Raw genomic sequence first — 21,681 nt, 5'->3', positions numbered from 1 at the left:
TTTTTTATGGTTTGCAAACTGTTTTTATATATATGATCTGATTTAATTTTCACAATGACCATGTGAAGACATGATATTCTACTCTATCCCATCCCTTACTACCAAGCTTTTGAAAAGGATAGTCTATATTCACTTTTTCTACCTTATCACTTATTCAACCTACTTTAGTCTTGTTTCCTACCCCATCATGTCACCAAAACCGCACTAATTGCTAAGTCCTTTCATAACTCACCTTGGTATTTACAGCTGTTGGCTTCCTTTGTCTCTTGTATCCTGTGATAACACTTTCTCTTTGTTATCCTTTTAACATTCCAGCCCCTCCTCATTCTTCCCTGCAATGTCTCCTTCCAGCCCCATAAGAGTTTTCTGGGGGGTCTGCCCTATTCCCTTTTCTAAATATACACTTACTTTTTAATGGTTTTATTTACATCCATAGCTAGAGAAGTAATCAGAGCAACCAATAAAGGGCCTTGTATACAATGGTGAGAAATTTTTGTATTATTCTAAAGGTAGAAAGAAGCCATTAACAGATTTTTAGGAATGAAAATGACATAATGGGGTTTGTTTTTTGGAAAGGAGGATGGACTAGAATGAGTTAAGACTAAAGTAGGAAGTTATTACAATAGTTCAGCAAGAAAATCTGATGACTGAACTAAAATGTAAGAGTGAATTAAAAGAGGAATTTAGGAGATAAAAGGAACAGGACTTAATTGATTGAATATGATATGCAAGGAAGAGATTATGAAATGACTCACAGTTTGACATTGATGATGAGTAGGTAGTGATATTGCTGATCAAGGTAGGGATTACAGAAGAAGGAAAAACAGGTTTTGAGATAATGTGATTGAGATGCCTATGAGAAAATCAGGTAGGCATATTCATGAAAAGAAAGTAAGAGAATATGGATCTGAGGTTGGGGGAGAGAGGTTCTGACTAGAGCAAAATATTTGCAAGTAGTCAATTTGTACATAGTATAAGAAAGTGTTGTTATGGATGACATCTTGGAACTTACTGAGTGAGAATAATACTGAAATGAGAACTATTGAAAAAATATATAAATTAAAAAATAAATTAAATTTAAAAAATAGTATTGAATTGTAGGCCAAAGTATAAAGCAAACATCCATGAGTCCATATTGATATAAACAAAAAGTGAATAAATTAGTAAATGAGAGAGAAAAGAAAAATCCCCCCATGTAGAAAAATTTCAAATAATATCATGTGTGGGCTGGGCAAAGTGACTTCCTTCTGAAAGAGTACAGTATGAAAGGGGGCGAGAGTCACTATACAGTGGAGAAAGCTGACAGACAGTACCTCAGCCAGGTGATCAAGGTCAACATTAATAGTCATAAGATATGTTAATAGCATGTATCCTTGATATGAGCTGATGAAAATACCACTTTTCCTCTGGTTTTTCTCCCAATAACCCATAACCCCAGTCTTATGAAAACAACGTTGGAAACTTCCCATAATGGGGCACCCTACGAAATACCTGACCAAAAAAAAGAAGACACCGGTTGCCGTCAAGTCAATTTTGACTCATAGCAACCCTACAGGACAGAGTAAAACTGTCCCATAGGGTTTCCAAGGAGCAGTTGGTGAATTCGAACTGCCGACATTTTGGTTAGCAGCTGAGCTCTTAACCACAAGGTCATCAAAAACAAGGGAAGCCTCATGACAACTAAATGTAATGTGGTGTCCTAGATGGGACTGTGGAACAGAAAACGGACATCAAGTAAAAACTAAGGAAAGCTGAGTAAACTATGGACTTTAGTTAATAATAATGTATCAATATTGTTTCGCTAATTATTAACAAATATACCAAATAATAGGGGAAACTGAGTGCAGGGGATACAGGAACTCTCTGTAGTGCAGGGGATATAGGAACTGTCTGTACTATCTTCACAATTTTTCTGTAAATCCCAAATGGATTTAAAAGTAAAGTCTATTTTTAAGAAATTGAATCCTTATAATGCCTCTGCCCACCATTTTGGTGACAGCGTCTTCAGAAAGGGCCTGACCCATTTCTTCTGAACTTGTCTTAGCTTCACAGAGCTGTGTTTTCTTTAGAAGACATTTCTCTTTTTCTGTTTCATGCCAGAGCACTTAGTGAACATCAGTCATTTCTTAGCTGTTGCTTCTGATACTTAAGTACTTAAAATTTTTATCCATAGAGGAAGAGTTCCTCTAACTCACCAAATTATAGCTCTACATTATTTGGCCATTTAATAAGTATTGTATCAGCCCAGAATGTGGTAGTTAGCATACAGGAAATATGTTTTAGCTATCTTCACGATGCTTAAAGAAGTTAGGGAGCAAGATGGAAAACAGCTCTAAGACAAAAGGTAAAGTGTTCAAGTATTGTTTGGTTAAAGCCGTTTTATCTGAACCTAATCAGGAGCCAGCATACTGGCTTTGGGGTCCTAGCTCTGCCTCTTTCCACCAGTGTGACCTTGGACAAGGTCATTAATTCCTGTCAGCTTCAGTTTCATTATAGGCAAAGTGGTGACTATTGTGGTCTTTATAGCAATGGATTGATGCGAGGCTTGAGTGAGAACATACATATAATGCCTGGCACATAGGAAAATCCTCAAAAAGAACTAGCATTTTAAAAAAATTACTATTATTACTACCTTATTACTAGTATTATTGAAATTAAGTAATTTACTATATCATAGTCTTACGTGACTTCATGATTTTCACAGGTGCCAATATCAGAGTTTTAGAATAAAATGTTTGGAAAGGGCTAAAGATGAGGACATATTTGGTGCAGTGGTTAAGTGCTTGGCTGCTAACCAAAAGGTCAGTGGTTCAAACCCACCAGCTGCTCCATGGGAGAAAGCTGTGGCAGTCTGCTCCCGTAAAGATTACAGCCCTGGAAACGCTATGGGACTGCTCTATCCTGTCCTATAGGGTTGCTGTGAGTCAGAATCAACTCAACGGCAATGCGTTTGGTTTTTTATGTCTATACTATGGGTAGCAGAAAAATTAATCCTACCACTGTCACTACTTACAAGCACAATTGTTGTAAAAGTGAAATCGAACTAGGTGAACACCCAGGTGTGTCTTTAAGCTCAAAAATTACTCAGGCAACATCAGCAGTTATTTCATTCTTCACCTCCATATGAATGACCCTGGAAGGTCATGAAGATTATAGTCTGGAGAAAGTAAAGTGTCCTAGGCACATTACCCCCCTGCCACCCCTAACAGCCAATTATAATTGTATGTCTTGTGCATATGTGTGATGGGAATGAGGGAGGGGGCAGGAAAGAGAATCGCTGCATGGGCCAAGTCCTGGGTTCCCACTTGGCTTCCTGAACAACACTATGAGAACTGGTGTTATTGTCCCATTTTAGAAACAAGGCCACTTAATAAGAGTTGAAATAAATTTGAATCCAATCTACAAAGCCCTTGCTCTTGGCAATGTAGGGCATAGCCTCTCTAGTAGTAAAAAAATAAAAATTCTCAATACACAGACATGCACACACACACACAGACACCTATGTGCACATCCACATATGCACACTGTACAGGCATAGGCCTGAGTGTTACATGTGGGCTAAATCCTTAGCATTGTTACCCATCAACATTGGTCTAATAAACCCAAACCCGCTAATGTCAAGTTGGTTCCAGCTCATAACCACCCTATAGGACAGAGTAGAACTGCCCCATAGGGTTTCCAAACTTGTAAATTCTTTACAGAAGTGGACTGCCACATCTTTCTTCTGTGTTGATTTAATAGTCTTCTGTAGATTGGGAGTGTTAGCAATTCATATGCTTTTACATTACAGGGTTGCTGTGGGGAACAATTAAATGTCTGGAGCCTGGTAAGGATTATTAAGTGCTGGCAATTCCCTTCTCAGGTAATTGCTTTTGAGCCATAAAGGGAGCATTAAAAAAGTACTTCCATTTTAATGTCATTTTCAAGAGATAAAAAGGATTTAAAAAATTCCATAGTATCTAAATTAGGTACTGCTGTTTGAGAGGTGAAGAAACTTTATAGTCCTGTGCTTTTCAAAAAGGCATAATTGCCTGCTTCAAAAACTTATTTAGTTAGAACTTTTATTGGGGGTATATCGTAGAAACTCCATGATTAAGTAGACTCTCTTTTCCAGCCAGAAGTGAGTTCTTGCACAGGAAGTCGGTACCCATGCAGCTGGCTTCAGTGACAATGCTTCCGAGTGTCTAACTTAATTTTCATCTAGTGAAAGGTGTGACTTTTCAAGCCTGACTTATGGCAGTGGTTAAGATTCCCATCACTGTTAAACCTAGAGGGCCTCAGTTCATCAATTGGCTGCCCCTTCCCTCTTCCGGGTTTGTAACCTCACCGTTTTGACTGCCTCTTTCCCCTTACCGCTTAAACATGTTCACTTCTATCTTAAAAAAGCAAATACTAAAAATAAATCTAAAGCTTCCTTGGCCCCTGGTCTCCAGATAGTTTTCTTCTCCTTTCTTTGAAGTCAACTTTTAATTTAAAATCTTTTCTTAAAAAAAAAAAAACTCTTTATTTCACTCATTTTAAACACACAGCAATCAGGTTTCTACCTTTGTCCTCCCCCTTCCCCATACACAGACACACAGACACACAGACACAGACACACACACACAGACACAGACACACACACACACTCCTCTGAAAGTGTTGTCACTGCATTGTCAGACAACTTCTTAATTACTGCATCTTATGGACACTTTTCACTTCACACTTACCTTGACTTCTTTGTGGCCTTTAACATTCAGATCACTTCTTAGAACTCCTGTGACGTCTTGCCTCTGGTTTTCCTCTTCCCATCTGGTCATTCCTTCTCAGTGTCCTTCAAGGTCTTTAAATGTTGGGGCTTCCCAGAGTTCTCAAGACAGAACTCTTTACATACACTCTAGGATGAGGTTCCTATCAGTCCCATGACTTATGCTTCTACCTCTAAACTTCCCCCTCCTAATTCCCTAATGTCTCTGGTTCTCAGCTGTCTTCAGGACTCAGATTTCTGAGTCCTACTTGGCTTCTCCTCCTGGGTATCTGCTGGGTACTCCTTATACTAATTATGTCAAAAACATCTGTAGCTTCTGCAACCTGCTCTTCCTCCAATGTTCTCATCTCAATAAATGGTTCCACAGACTAACTGTTAAACCTAGAAATCTACATGTCAACTAAATGCAGCATAATATAAAGGCTAAGAGGAAGATTCTAGAACAAAACAAATCTGAGTTTGGTTTTCAGTACCTACCTCACAAGATCATGATTAAATAAGTTAACTTTCATGAAGCACCTCACTATGTAAGTGTTTGTTTACCACTTCACCTGTTTTACCCATGTTCTACGTACATCATGACCCATGCCGCGGCCCCTAACACCACCCCCATTTAAAGCCATTCAGTGTTCTCCATCACCTTTAACATCCAAATTCCTCATCTTGTTTACAGGACCTTACATGCTCAGCCTCAGCCCCACCTCCAATGCTCAGGAAAAAGAAACATCCTGGAACAAGTCTTATGCTCTCACTTCTGGGCCATTTCACAGGCTCTTCCTTCTGCTTTAAAACAATCTTTTCCCCCAATTCCCAGCCCCTTTTGCCTGGACAACTTACTCATTCTTCAACTTTCAGCTTGAATGTTGCTTCCCTAGGAAATCTGATCTATGAATCCCCATCCCCCTATAGTTGCATTTTTATAGATCTGATACTTCCTTATATTTCATTGTAATTCTTTGTCCAGTTCCTCCCTTAAACTGTATTCTCTGTGCAGGGAGGGACTGTGGGTCTTGTACTTTTCAGTCTCATTGCTTGGAATATCCTAGGTGCTGAGCACGTGAATGGACAAGCACATGACCTAGACTGTCCTGGCAGAGCTTACATTCAGCAAACAAATCACGTAAAATGTGAACCTACTGACTTTTGGGGATTAGGGGTTTAAAAAAAAAAAGTGACTAGTGACTAGAAAATTCAGCATCTGGCCTCATAGGAGGAAAAGAATACAGAATTTTTTTAACACTAAATTTAAGTCCTTAGTGTTGGGCTTCATTCCAGATTCAAATGGCCAGTTTTTAAAAGTAGATTTAAGATTCTCTAATGCGGTGTTTCTTGATGTCTCAAACCCACAGCCCATTCTGATACATCAGTTTCATACCTTCACCTTACCCCCACTACATCTGACAGCTACTGTGTAGGGTCCATCTTCTGCATAATCCCATCAGTCAAGGTTTCATTTAGCTTTAGTTGGTTATTAAAGGTCCCTGGGTGGTGCGACGGTTTGCAGTCATTTGGTAACTGAAAGGTTGGTGGTTCAAACCTACACAGTGGCACTGCAAAAGAAAAGGCTTGGCAATCTGCTTCCATAAAGATTACAGTCAAGAAAACCTTATGGAGCAGTTCTACTCTGTCACAGGGGGTTGTCATGAGTCAAAATTGACTTGACAGCACAAGACAACAACAGTTGGTTATTATGGCATTGAATATGTCTTTTCAAACTATGACACACTCAGAGTCAAACATTTTACCCCATGCACATCTCCCAAACCCCAGAGTTTAAAATAAAATGAGACTCAAATATTTCCTTAGTGGAAGAATGTGTGCCTGAACTGTGTTGTGTGTTATTTACTTATAGGGTATTTCTTATTCTCACGTGGTTGTTTCCCTAATAATTGCACTTCTTCTAAACCAGGTGCAGTTACATGATAGACAATGTGATCCTACTGATGAATGGTGCCCTGCAAAAAAAACCTGTGAAGGATATTCTGGCAAAGTGCCACCCATTGGGCAGTTTCATGGAAATGGAAGCAGTCAACATTGCAGAAACAGCTTCAGATCTCTTTAATGCGGTTTTGGTTGAAACACCATTAGGTATGAATGCATAAGCAATTCTATAGCTGCCTATGTAGGTTATCAAAGTCATCAGAAAATGTACTTTCAATTCAAATTTTTTCCCCCATGAATATAGTGTCATGCTATACAGGGTCCTAGGAATTGGAGGAACATTAAGCAATCATCTAGTCTAGCTCCCTCATTTCTCTGATCAAGACAAGTGAAACAACTTGCTGAGGGTCACAAACAAGCTATGTGTAGGACAGAAGGAGCTAGGCTCATCTCCCAACCTCCAAACCTTTGTATTTTGTATCCTATTGTGGCAATTAAATGATAGAATTTGTAATTTTTCAAAAATTAATTGTCTGGGTGTGTTTTACATGATTGGTTCCTTATACTTGTATTTAAAACTTCTGTGTAAGCAAAGTTGCATATAAACCAACAACAACAACCCGTTGCCATCGAGTCAATTCGGACTCATAGCAACCCTATTGGACAGAGTAGAACTGCTTCATAGGACTTCCAAGGAGCGACTGGTGGATTTGAACTCCCGACCTTTTGGTTAGCAGCTGGGGTCTTTACCACTGCACCACCTTATTTAATATTGTCAGGAAACCTGGCTAGTAGCAATTTACTTTTTTTTTTTTTTTTGGCCATTTCAACTTTTTTTACATGTATAATTCAGTGGCATTAATTATGCTCATCATGTTGTACAACCATCACTGTTATCCATTTCCAGTTTTTTCCATTACCCTTAACAGAAACTCAGTGTTCCCTCAGCAATGGCTCCCTTCCCTGCCCCCGCCCCTCGCAATCGCAATTCATTATAATCATTTGTCAAAATAGTTGGCCTTCAAACAGAAATAAAAAAAAAAAAAAAATGTCTTCTGTCATCATTAAGTGTCCAATACTGGAGGTAGCATGGCATGGTGGAAAAGGGATGAACTCTGGAATCGGACAGCTGTGGGTGTGAAGCCAGGCTCTCTGCCCAGTGCTAGCAAGTGGCTTGGGGCAATTCAGTTCACCTCAGCTCCCTCATTCTAGAAATAATGGTATCTTACAATAGCACATGGAGCCCTTGTGGTGCAACAGCTGCTAACTGAAAAGTTGGTGGTTTGAAACCATCCAGTGGCTCCATGGGAGAAAGACCTGGCAATCTGCTCCCATAAAGAGTACAGCCTAGAAAACTCTATGGGGCAGTTCTACTCTGTCAAATGGGGTTGCTATGAGTCAGAATTGACTTGACTAACAACAACAGCAGCACTACATGGCACAGTTTTAAAAACTAAGACACAATTTTAGTACAGCTCAGTGCCTGCCACATAGTAAGGCTGCAAATGGTAAATATTAATATTAAATGACAGAAGGTACTTCAAAAAGTAAACCTTATATGAATAGGGCTAAAGTGTTATGAGGATTAAACAAGTTTAAGTGTGCCTGCTGTTTACAATAGGCCTCACATACAGTAAATGCTTAATAAATAAAACTCCTATTATCAGCATTAAAGGAGCCGTGGTGGCACAGTGGTTAAGTGCTTGGCTGCTAATCAAAAGGTTGGTGGTTCAAATCCACCAGCTGCTCTGTGGAAGAAAGACATAACAGTCTGCTTCCATAAAGATTTATAGCCTTGGAAACTATGGTGCGGTTCTGTTCTGTCCTATAGGGTTGATATGAGTTGGAATCTACTCAACAGCAATTTTTTGGTTATCATTATTGTTAGTTTGATCCAATCTGGGTTACAACTTCATGCACTCATCTAATCAGGAGTGAGCACAAAGTGGTGTGTTTGAGATACATTTTTCTAAAGTTTCTAATCATGCTTTTGATTATTTGTTATGTGTGATCATTTCTGCTTTCAGCTCCATTCTTTCAAGACTGTATGTCTGAAAATACTCTAGACGAACTGAACATTGAATTACTGCGCAATAAACTGTACAAGGTAACTGTTTCCCAAATAATTGTTTTTCTTTAACAATATATCATAACTGGAGTTCTTTAATAAAAGTTACTTTGCCCATTAGCCAACTTCTATAGTTATGAAGCTGTGCATATAGCTGTAATCGTCCTGGCCCATCTTCTAGTTAAATACGTGCATGTTAATCTCCCCCAACCAGCAAGATTCTTGAGGGGAAATAGCATGCCCCATTCTTCTCTGTATCCCTAGCTCCTTGCACAGTGCTTAGAACATAAAAAGTGCTGATTGGATGGTTGGGTGGTGGGTGGATGGAAAATGAATAGGGTGAATCATATCAATTCATTTTAAAGCCACCAACATAATGTAGTGAACCTTGTGTTATCTAGTGTTCATCTCTGCCCTTGATCCTCTGATAGATTCCCTGGATCTCCCAATTCATTTGCCCACACAGTTTTAATCTACTGCCAGTGTGCAGCATAACAGATGACTACCTTATGTATATATAAAGCATGCTATGGAGGAACACATGGTCTTCCCAAAAACATAGTATCACAGGCAATTTTCTTTTTATAAAAAGACCTATGGGCTCAGAGAAGGCATTCTTGGGAGATAGCTAACAGAGGCAATGCTGTATGCAATATCTAAGTGGTAACGCACTTAATCTACTCAGCAAAACTATGGTATTTGTACTATTCCATTCCTCAGATGAGAAAACTGGGATGTGGAAAGATAAGGTTGACTTAGCAGGAGTTCATTGTTGTTGTTATTAGGTGCCTTCGAGTCAGTTCTATGTACATAGACCCTATATACAACAGAACGAAACACTGTCCGGTCCTTCACCATCCTCACAATTGTTGCTGTGTTTGAACCCATTGTTGTAACCACTGTGTCAATCCATCTCGCTGAAGGTCTTCCTCTCTTTGCCTGATCCTCTACTTTACCAAGCATGATGTCCTTCTCCAGGACTGGTCCCTCCTGATAACGTGTCCAAAGTACGTGAGATGAAGTCTTGCCATCCTCGTTTCTAAGGAGCATGCTGGCTGTAATAGAGTAGGAATTCAAACACAGGCAATCTGGCCGTACAGCCTGGACTTCTGTGCCTTTCAACTATATCCTTCATGCTCAAAGCCATCCAAAATGTGTATTCTGGGCACCATGTCAATATAGGATAAAATCTAGAATTATTTGCTGAGCTTGAGCCTGGGTTCTGCCCATAAAAGATCTTGGTACTCTTGTTAGAACAGCAAGACTTAACCATGTGAAATAACCTAAGAACCATGCAAAAAAAATGCTTGATAAGAAAATATAAGTTACAGTAAGTGCCATTGAGTTTGTTCTTTTACGAAGTTTTCTTTTAGTCTGTGCAACATGTTGCTATGTGAAAGTTTATACCAGATTTATTATAAAATATCTCCCTATGGGAGAAGGATTTCAATTTCCATTATAGCATCTTATAAGCCATGAAAAGCTTATCTATAAATTTCTTAAAGAAGAATATATTTATTTTATTGTTTTATTATCTTTATTTTTTTTTAAGTCTTATCTTGAGGCATTCTACAAATTCTGTAAGAATCATGGTGATGTCACAGCAGAAGTTATGTGCCCCATTCTTGAGGTAAGAGTCCTTGAGCTTTATTTTTTTAATGCCAAATAATGTGCTTTACACTTTTCATTTGTTTAATCTCATTTCTGTGTTTATTTTTTTAGCCTTTATCTAGAGATAAAATAAACAATACATTTATATATATATAATCATTATATACATAATATAATTATATGCTATATAATATAAATCAGTATATTATGCATAATTATATATGTAATCTTTTGATGTCTTCAGTTAAGAGTAACATTTTCCAAGTTTTCAACGTAGAAGAGTTTTTTTGGAATTAGAAAAAACAAATAATGCCTAAAAATGCTTGGTCATGATTAATTTTGATGTAGCATGCAGAAAGTAGATTATACTTAGTTAAAAACTTAGTATACTATAGGGAATTGGTGGACTATAGATAATCACCTATATATAACACCCATAATAATCACCCAAATTCCCTCATAGGGAATCTTGGGGAGCTGGGAAACCCTACAGCATGGCACCAAAGCCCACTGTCGCTCCATTCACAGGAACCTAGTTCCATATAAGAATCCTAAAACACAGAGCTGTCCCAAGTAACCACTGAGCAAGCATTCTAGCTCTGAGCAGGAAGACTCCTTGGAGTAGAAGATTCACAGTTGGCAAACTTATTGAATTATGTGTCAAATGTCATCATTGGTTTCTACCTCTTTAATTAATGTTATACTCTTTTTAATTCCTCTTTATCATGACAGATTTCATCTGTGCTCTTTAATACTGCTTTTTAATATTGAACAGCATTTTGGACTTTCCTAAGCCTTTGCTTTGCTCTGTGAAACTAAGTTTCACCTAAAGAATCTCTTTAATCATTAGATTTTCTGTTACAGTGATTCCATCAGTGGGTAGATACTTAGATAAGCTCAATGACTTCTCAAGTTTCAAGAAAAACCTGATAAATATTACCCTTTAGGCAAAAAAAGAAAAAATAAAGCTGAGTAATTTCATCTGCATATATTTTAGCCTAATGTTCTGGAACTATGTATGATAACATTAGTTCTCCTTAAAACATTAAAATTTTACAGTTATAGCTGCTCTGCTATCCCTTGTTGAAACTTTCAAAATAAAGCCAGAATGATCCTTGAAATAAGAACCTTTCACTGGAGAACTCCAAGAAATATCATTTATCCTTATCTATATTACACAGAAAGTGGACATCACATAAATAAATAAATAACATCTTTTCATGGTGTACTAAGTGTCAGAAAGTAAGCTAATCTCTTTCAGTTATGCTAATCACATTTATAACATAAGTAACACAGTGACCTTATGAAGCAGACCCTTTCTTTTTATAAATTTAACTACTAGCCACATTATAAGAAGCCACATTGTCTATGATTCAAAAGTATAGTTGCTATCTGGCATAATTCTTGAGGTTTAGAAATGGTTTGCATACTTTATACTCAAAAATATATGAAGTAGAAGTTACATTGAGGCTCATAGCTTTACAAAAGGTATACAATATGGCACTATTAATAGCTAAAATTTATTGTGGGCCACATACTATCCTACTTGGGCTTCAAAACAGCACAAGGAGATAAGTATTTTAGTATCTCTATTTTTCAAAAGTGGTAGCTGGGGCACAGAGAAGGCTAGTAACTTGCCTGACTTAGCACAGCTAATAACTGGTAGCATCAGGATTTGAACCCAGACAGCCTGGCTCCAGAATCTATATGCTTATCCACTACACCACATTGTCTCTACATTAAATTATTATTCACAATTCTTTTGTGTAAAAGTAAGCGCTAAGTTATGAGCAAGATCATACTAGTGTACTATAAAAATCAGAAATAGTATAGAATTGTGTCTTTGTAAACCTTGGCAATGTAAATAAGACAGTATATGATTCAAAGAATGCTTGTCACTGGGAGGGTTTAATCAAACTACTTTATGCCCAGTGTTCTCATTGTGCCTTTCCTACCCCACAATACTACCATATTAGATTTGATTTTTTTAAACTGCACTAAAAAATAAAAGTCCATTTAATTATCTTCATATATTTATATAGAAATATCAGTTATAGTGGCATGCAGTTGTAACCTTTCTAATGATATGATCACAAGAGGTTTGTCAATTTTACGTAAATATTTTAGGTCATGCAGTTACCCCCCTTTTATTTGTGCAACTGGAGAGCACTTACAGTTTGTAAACTTCTGTATGTATTCTCATTAAATCTCATCTGACAGGAGATGTCAAAATATTTAATATAGTGGGAGAAAAAGCATTCACCTAGGCTTGCGTGGGAGAATTTGACCTAATTATAAAATTGTAACTTCGTATGAAAAAAATAAAAAGACACTAACTTATGTTCCAGGCAAGTGCACTGAAGTGTACTGTTTGCTTCTTCTCCTTGCCCTTCTGACTGTATGGTTAATGAAACACAGTGAAAAATAAACACAGAATGTGTTGTTTTCTTTCCACTGGTCAGCACACACTGCTAATAAGGCTGGGCTTGATTCCAGTTCATTTCACTTCCATTGCCATCAATACCTCCACCCACTGGCTCTCACCAGGTATACCCTTCCTCATGTAAGGAAAGGGCGAGATTGTGTGACCTGATCAGCCCAACTCAATCATGTGCAGTTAATAATGATCTTAAAGAATTTACTCCACAAGTCAACAGTACATTTTTATTTTTTGCAACACCAAAACTTAAGTTATAGCTTTAAAATGAATGCACAACTGTAGGGAGGAGTAAACAGTAAGTGGGGAGAGACATAAGATATTCGATTTACACTGCCAAGCATCGCACCAATCCTCTGCAAAGAAGCAGGGGTTAAGTGAGACTAATACCATCCCATTCACACTCCTCTGTAATCAGATGTTGTCTTAGGCTGAATTCTATAGAGGAGCAAAATCAGTGAAGCATATATATAAATATATAGAAAGAGATTTACGTCAAGGGAATGGCTCACATGATTGTGGAGGCTGGCAAGTTCCAAACCCATGGGTCAGGCATCAGTCTGGAGGCTTTTCCTGACTCACATGGTAGCAGAGGCTGACAAACCCAAACTCTGCAGGTCAGGTGGCAGGCTGCTGGCTCACAGGGTTGCAGGAGCTGGTTAATCCAAAACCTGCAGGCAGTTTCATCCAAAGAACCGGAGGTCAGAGGATGATGAGGCGAACGCAAGATCGAGAGAGCTCAAGCTTTGCCAGTGCATCCATATATATTGGATGCAGGCCACATTCCTAAGGAAACTTCCCTTTCAACTGATCGGCTACTCACATCAGATCACAAAATGAAGGATGAGTGCATAGTATCTGTCAAACCACCGAGAATCATGGCCTAGCCAAGTTGACACATAACCTTAACTATCACAGATGTGTCTAACTGTCTGCTTAGGGACTGTCAAAGAACAACGTAGTCCTTTTATAATTCCAAAATTATAGTTACTTTCGAGAAGAGGATACATACACTCACACACTGAGAGCTTCTACACTAGAAGAGAGGAATAAGGTAGGCACACAGACAGTTACAAGAAGAAGGAAATTAAGGTGTAATAGGAATTCAAAAGAAGTCATATCCAATTAGAGAAGAAATAGAAGAGCTTGTTGTTGAAAAGATGGCATTTGAGGAGGCCCCTCAAATGGAGTTAAGATTTTGACATGCCAAGTTATGGAATGGAATATATGGCACTGTGTAGACAAGAGAAAGAAGCATTAGCAAAGACAAGGAGTTGGAAAGTGTGTGGAGGACTAAGGTAACTTGTTGTATCGATCAAAGACCTCTCTTGGCATGTTCTCTCCCCAGCTGCTTGTCCATCTCACTTCTCCAACTGTTGTTATTGTTAGGTGCTGTTGAGTCAGTTCTGACTCATAGCAACCCTATGTACAATGAAATGAAACACTGCCCTTCCTTCTTCTATCCCACAATGCCATTTGTGGTGTGCCCTCTGCCTCCCTCTCAAACCATGTCTCACATCACTCCCCTGGCCCTCTATGCTCTGGTCACACTAGTCTTCCTTGAAATCTTTGAAATATGCTGGATTTGTTCCAACCTTAGGGCATTTACATTAGCTGGTTTCTCACTCAGAATGCCATTCTCTCTACGTTTAGAAAGATGGCTCCTTCTTGTGCTTCAAACTACAGAAAAATGTTACTAAGTATACTGTTGTTGTTGTTGCATGCCAGCAAGTCGGTTCCGACTCATACTGACCCTATCAACAACAGAACGAAACTCTGCCTGGTCCTGCGCCATCCTTACAATCATTGTTATGCTTGAGCCCATTGTTGCAGCCACTGTGTCAGCCCATCTCATTGAGGGTCTTCCTTTTCCGATGACCCTCTACTTTACCAAGCATGATGTCCTTCTCCAGGGACTGATCCCTCCTGATGACATGTCCAAAGTATGTCAGACAAAGTCTCGCCATCCTTGCTTCTAAGGAGCATTCTGGCTGCACTTCCTCCAAGACAGATTTGTTTGCTCTTTTGGCAGTCCATGGTATATTCAGTATTCTTCACCAATGCCACAATTCAAAGTCATCAGTTCTTCTTCAGTCTTCCTTATTCATTGTCCAGCTTTCACATGCATATGAGGCGATTGAAAACACCATGGCAATGGCTTCCCCAATATTTGAGCAATAGTCACGCTTTTCTTCATGCAGCCTTCTCCTCCAGGATGGCCTCAGTTGCTTTGGGTGTTTGTAGTGCAGCCTACACTGTCCCATTTATCTCCTTAAAACCATAACATCTTAGAACTAGAAAACTCTCTACAGAACATCTAAAACAGTTACCTCAATTGTTGCCTTCTCCTACTCTAATTTTTATTTCAAGATTTCTTATTGCCATGAAATCTCCCTCTTGCATTTCTTCTCTTATCCCCTTGTTGTTTGGTGCCGTTGAGTTGATTTTGACTCATAGCGACCCCATATGACAGAGTAGAACTGCTCCACAGGGTTTTCTAGGCCTTTCTCCCTCAGAGCTATTAGGTTGGTTCAAACCTCCAAACTTTAAGCTGATTGCTTAACCCTTCTGCTACCAGGACTCCTTCTCTTACACCTAAAACCAAACCCAATTCTGACTCATAGCGACCCTAGAGGACTAGGCTGCAATTTTTACAGAAGCAGACTGCCACATCTTTCTTCTGTGGAGTGGCTGGTGGATTCGAACCACTGACGTTTTGGCTAGCAGCCAAATGCTTAACCACGGCGCCACCAAGACTCCTTCTCTTATCTCTATAAGGTCTAAAATTACTGTAAGGACTGGTTAATTTCAGTAGCTAGAGGCAGCCGACTTTACTTCTAAGTAAGGCCACTGCTTCTGGCTCACCCATAATTTCCATGAGGACAATCAGAAGGATTAGAACTAAGTTTCACTCTCCTTCTGATAGGAAACACTTGTTCTAACAAAAGGTTTCCAGTAAGATGTTGCAAGTCTGGTTTTGTTATTGGTTAGTCAAAAAGTGAGCAGATTAAAAAATATTGTAGAGCAATTCTTTTTCAGCCTTAAAGCAGAAAAATCACCTTGGAATTTTATTAAAATACAGATTCTGGTTCAGTAGGTCTGGAGTAAAGCCTCAGACTCTGCATTTCTAATAAGCTCCCAGGAGATGCCAAAGCTGCTGATCCAAGAAGCACACTTTGTGAGAAACAACATTGTAGAGAATATTGGAGAATTTCAAAAGAGGTAGAATCATAGACCATTCTGTTCGATTCAGTAAACGGTTAAGATCTTCTTATGTGTTGGGCATTGGGTATTAAAAAATGAATGATGAACAAAATAGACAAGTCCCCTCAAAGATTTTACTATCTAGTGGGGAGAAAAATACACCGATTTTAAATACATAATGTGGTAAGTTCATGATGCTTAGAGTATATACAGAAAAGTTTCTTAACCCAAGGACACCATGGCCAACACCTGTGGTGGACAGAGGAGGAGCCTTGGAGGACAGACTGAGATAGAGTGGTCAGAGTACATAGGAGTAAAACTAAGACACGGTAGAAACATGGAGACCAAAGGAATAAAGAAAGAATTTCAAGGAGTGAGTCTTTAGATGAAACAGAAGTCTGACGTGGGGATTCAAGCTCAGGCGCCCAGCATGCACACAGAGTATGTTAGTATATGGCCATGACCTACCTTAAAGATCATGCAACCAAACACTATTATCCTACAAATAAGAAAACTGAGACCCTGAGAGAGAGATAACTTGCCCCAACCCACAGATTATTAGCTACCAAGCTAGATTTATTGACATCTAACTTAGGATATTAACAAAAAAATAAAATTGAGAGTACCAGCAAATGGTAGGTAGCACAGTATCACTGTGTAAAAAGTATACTGGCATCAACTGTTAGAAAGTTTAGACATTAACATGTTCTAAACCCTCAGCTAGTCACTTCCACTCACATTGTCTTGTTCTCTTTGAATGAATCCCAAGAAGTAGGTAAGTATTATTAGTCCCATTTTTATGGAAAAGGTTCCAGTGGCATACATGACAGAGACACATAAGTAACTAGTCGCAGGGTGCCTGGGAAATAAAATTTAGTGAAATTTCAAGAGTCCTAGGCCATCTTCTCTGCTGTGTGGTCTTTCTGGCAAGTAAAGTTACTCCCTTACAAGAAGAGTCTAAGGGAACATTAATAACACATGTCTGTACTATAATCAGACATAGATCTGGTAAGGATAGCAAACCACTTCGGAAATGAATTTGTCTACATAGAGTTCTGTTTATAGAATTTAGTAGATGATTAGATTTCACTGATTTTATGTTTTGCAAATTCAGTTTGAGGCCGACAGACGTGCTTTTATCATCACTCTTAACTCCTTCGGCACTGAACTGACCAAGGATGACCGGCAGTCCCTTTACCCAACCTGTGGCAAGCTGTATCCTGAGGGCCTGTGCCTGTTGGCCCAAGCGGAAGACTTTGAACAAGTGAAGAGAGTAGCGGATCATTACGCAGTACGTGATTATACCAGGTTCCCTAAATGTCTTATGATCCCCAAATGGCACGACATATTTCATCACATGTACTTCAGAAGCTCATAGTCAAATTTACACTTCTTATCTAAAGCAAGTGCAATGATTTTAAGGTAGCAAACAATGTCTCTTGCTATAATAATCTCTCCCAAGGAGATATTTCAAGTTTCTAGCCCAAGCTGGTGTTATTTTTTTAAGATTCCTGCCAAGCAAGTACTTGTTTAATTCCCCAAGGGGTGGTCATTTGAGCACTTCTTTTGAAGTGCTTGATAAAGCAGTTCCCCCAGAGACTGCTGCAGTGTTCTGGAAATCTGAGCTCACGTCAAAGTTATGTAAAATAGCCTGACCCAGCAGTCCTTTCTAGTGTGAACTGGGTAAACAGGGCAGAGTACAGAATGTCTAGGTCAACTACAAGGGAAAGTATGGAAGCGTTGGCTTATACAACTCTCTTTGCTGAGTGGCCAGAAACAGGGGAAGGAAACAGGGCTGTTTACATCCTTTCTCTACTCCAGCATCCAGCTGCTCTTGGAGAGCCTGCAGTGTCTCAGCTCCAGGTTATGTACCTCCCCCCTTAGAATTGCAGACGGTGATGTACCTACCCTCCAGGTGACTTTTCCAGACTACAGTGACACCCTTATCTTTTCCTGCATATTTCTCAAGCCCTTCAGGAAAGATAACCAGTAACAAGTTGTATTGAGTAGACTCATGGCCACCCCATGTGTGTCAAAGTAGAACTGCACTCCAGTGAGTTTCACTGGCTTATTTTTCAGGAGCAGATCACTAGGCCTCTGGGTGGACTCAAACCACCAATCTTTCATGTATTTTGAAGCCCTGTCATCGGGTGCGTAGATGTTAATTATGGTTATGTCTTCATGATGGATCGTCCCCTTAATCATTATATAGTGTCCTTCTTTGTCTTTTCTGGTGGATTTTATTTTGAAGTCTATTTTATCTGAGATTAGTATTGCCACTCCTGCTCTTTTTTGGTAGCTGTTTGCTTGATATATTTTTTTCCATCCTTTGATTTTTAATAAATTTACATCTTTGTTTCTAAGGTGTGTCTCTTGTAGACAGCATATTGATGGATCCATTTTCTTCTATCTATTCTGTCACTCTCCATCTCTTTACGGGTGCATTTAGGCCATTTATATTCAGTGTAATTATTGAAAGGTGTCATTTTGTAGTGGTTTTTTTTGGAACCACCAACCTTTCAGCTAGCAGTCAAGCGGTTAACAATTTGTACCACCCTAGGAACTCCACTGGAAAAATAAAAGTCAGCAAATGATGGATAAACATTTGTAATATGTCTAAGTAATTGCATGAGGCTTTTTAGCATAATAATAAAATTTGAGCTTCTCCTCAATTTCCGCACCTCTCAGGTTTAAAATTCCATGTGAATTCCATCAGTTGTGATAGAATCCATACTTGACAAACCACAGGCTTTCATTGAGTCTATAATGTGCCTCACTAGCCCTAAGAACCTGTATGTGGAAATTGGCTTGAACAGTGTACCTTACCTTGAGAGTAGAATTGCTTTTGCTTCTTGCCTTGTAGGCCTGAATAAGCCAATACGCTAGAATACCATCCACACTCTGTCTTGGATTTTTTTTTTCTTTTACATTTCTTCAGGAGGCCAAAGATCCTACAAAAAATATTCAGGCCTTCTAGTATAGACTTTTAAATAGATGTGCAGTTTCTATTTTGCTAGAAAGATACATTCCTATACATTTATGAGAAATGAAAATTTCTTTAAAAATAATTTTTTCTCTTTGTTTTTAAGGTATACAAGCCTTTGTTGGACGCTGTAGGTAATAACAATGAAGGAAAGGCATTGGAGGATGTGTTTTTTGAGCGTGAGGTATGATATAAGTGGAAATGCTATTAGCCTCTATACTCTTTTTCTGTTACTCTGGATTTTAAATGTTTTCTTTGTAGTGGCATCACTAGGGGGATGCGAGGGGTGTGGACTGCACCAAGTGACACTGTCAAAGGGGGTGACGCTAAAATGGCTGTCCATAAAATTTTTGTGCAGCACGAGCTGTGGGCACTGGTGCCCAAAATGCTGACAGGCCGGGCAGGACCTGGCGCCATGGCAGCAGCTGGGCCAGGTGCTGGTGGTCCAGACACCACACGTGGGCTGGTCCAAGTCTTGGCGCATGCCATGTGGGAACCCCTAGAGGCGGCGGCCAGGGCCCACGGCCTGGCCAGATTCTGTATGCTCTGGTACAGAAGGTCCATAGGGTGGGGAGGGTGACACCAACCCTAGTGACACCACTGTTACTTAGGGTTTTCTTTTTACAGCTGATTGGGCTAATTGATTAGGCACATTCCTAGTTTGACAGGGCATAGTTAATGGTTAATTAATGTATCCTCCTTGGAGAGACAAAGCCCTGTGTGTGGATCACACATGGCTTTGTGTACAATTGCCCTACTGCACAGAGTGAAGCTCTGAAAGGAAGGCAGCTCTTCAGCAATTAATAAATATAGAGAAGCAAAGCTAGGACATCCTCATGATCAAATACTAACTATCCTCATGGTATACACTCTATAGGTGTATCTGCTGCATCCTTTCTTCAAGAAGGGGTCAAACCACGGTTATAATTATAACTCATGGGCACAACTGTAACTCTTATGAATCATTTGTGTAAAAATCTATCCAGAAGGTCTGAATTTTTCTGTTTCCCTAGAAAACGAAGGACAATATTTAACTGATATAGTTCATTTCTGGGCCACTTATAGTTCGACACAAATTTTTGGTACTAGGTAAGAGCCCTCAATCTAGAGAAATTTTCTAGTGTATTCTATTCATTTCTCTGAAACCACTGATGCTTCCATCCCAACCTGATTGGAACTAACAGAGAACCCTGAAATTTACCCAAGCTTTGTGGTAAGATTTGCTCCAGGAAGCTGTGTAAAACCTTCCTCTAAGGCCTGCTCTGTAGGCATTTTCCAGCAGCTCTCTAGTGCCTGTCCTGGAAAGAAGTAAAAATGATGCAAGTTCCTCAATATGTTGGGGATGTTTTAAAATTTTGCAATGTTGCACTACTGCTGTAAAGGAGTCTGTTAAGAAAGCTGCCCCTGGCAGAAAATATGAGTCTCTATTCCTGAGAGCAGGAGCTCCCACTTCCTGATTACTTTGCTTGAGGTTTTCAGAGCTGCATGTGGGACTCAGTACCTTACCTCCTTTTTCTGTTCTAAATGGAAAAGAAAAAAGGAGAAGCTCCTTTCAGACTTTACCCAAGTTTTTAAAAAAAGAGTTTTTTTTAAGTTTCTTTTGCACACCTACCTTTCTGCAGAAAGAAAACACTTCAACTGTGTGTGTGGTTGCTGCAGAGCATCCTGAGAAAGCTCAGAATATCACTCAGTCTGAGGTCCAGGGGCTCATGTCATTGCCCACAGGAGGAGCAGACAGCCTAAAATCCTTTGTAAAATTGCAAAAGTTATGCCTGAGGAGAAAGACTTTACTTACCTAAATGAGATGAGCCTGCTAGCTGGAAAACAAATACTACTGCAAAGTTACACACATACACACACACAAAGTTCTTCTAGGAGTCTTTGTGCTGGTGTCTCGTGATTCTACCAAACTTATTTTTAAAGTACGGTTGTCTCTACAATTAACTGCATGTTGATACCCTCTCTTTAGTACTTGCTGAGTTGTCACTATTTTCCTGTATTTGGCCCAATTTGGATACTGTTTACTTAAACTGAAATGAGCACAGCACAAGCAGGTTAAGTGCAAGCTGTAGTTTAATATTATTTCATAAATGTAGTGTGTTCCAAAGAAATTCACAGTTCATGTTATTTATTTATTTATTTTTTCCTTCCTCAGGTACAAATGAATGTGCTGGCATTTAACAGGCAATTCCACTATGGCGTATTTTATGCATACATAAAGCTGAGGGAACAAGAAATGAGAAATATCGTGTGGATAGCAGAATGCATTTCCCAGAGACATCGAACTAAAATCAACAGTTACATTCCAATTTTATAACCCAAAGGAGGGCCTCAAATACAGAAAATCATAAATGTTAAAAGGAAGTTATAGAGGAAAGTAAAAGAAATTTGTTACATTATCTAGGATATACAAAAGTAAACTACACCTCGCCTTCCATAAATTGCAGAATCTCTGGAAATACAATAAACCAACCCAGAAACAAAACATTTCTCTTTTTTTCCAGCAGCCTTAAATCTTGCTTCCACGTTTATGTCTCGTTCACTGGCCCTTATACTTTTATTTCACTTAACCCTATTGTACTTTTCTAATTCTTGTTGGGTTGTATTAAAAATCAGGACTAATAAAGTGTTTTACTCTTGCTTTTCCATGCAGCTCCACAGGCCCAAGTGCTGAATGGTTGTTTTACTTTTTACCTGTTACTTCGCTAGTTCCATAAAAGTCCAGAGCTGTAGGTCGCCAGCATGGGCCA

The 21,681-nt window shown here is 39.1% G+C and overlaps 1 protein-coding gene across 1 annotated transcript in view; it reads left to right on the top strand.

Annotated features, from left to right (window-relative positions):
• The window catches only part of ATP6V0D2 (ATPase H+ transporting V0 subunit d2), a 57,715-nt gene extending 36,315 nt beyond the window's left edge, over positions 1-21,400 (top strand). The window contains exons 3-8 of the mRNA XM_004370794.2: positions 6,657-6,835; positions 8,656-8,735; positions 10,249-10,326; positions 17,063-17,239; positions 19,038-19,115; positions 21,087-21,400. Coding sequence (XP_004370851.1) covers positions 6,657-6,835; positions 8,656-8,735; positions 10,249-10,326; positions 17,063-17,239; positions 19,038-19,115; positions 21,087-21,248 — 754 coding nt within the window. The 3' untranslated portion in view covers positions 21,249-21,400. The remainder of the gene's footprint in view (positions 1-6,656; positions 6,836-8,655; positions 8,736-10,248; positions 10,327-17,062; positions 17,240-19,037; positions 19,116-21,086) is intronic.
• Positions 21,401-21,681: the final 281 nt, after the last annotated feature.

This window comes from Trichechus manatus, unplaced genomic scaffold, assembly GCF_000243295.1.
Source record: "Trichechus manatus latirostris isolate Lorelei unplaced genomic scaffold, TriManLat1.0 scaffold00009, whole genome shotgun sequence".
Taxonomy (NCBI): domain Eukaryota; kingdom Metazoa; phylum Chordata; class Mammalia; order Sirenia; family Trichechidae; genus Trichechus; species Trichechus manatus.
This window is presented reverse-complemented; position numbering and strand designations above follow the sequence as displayed.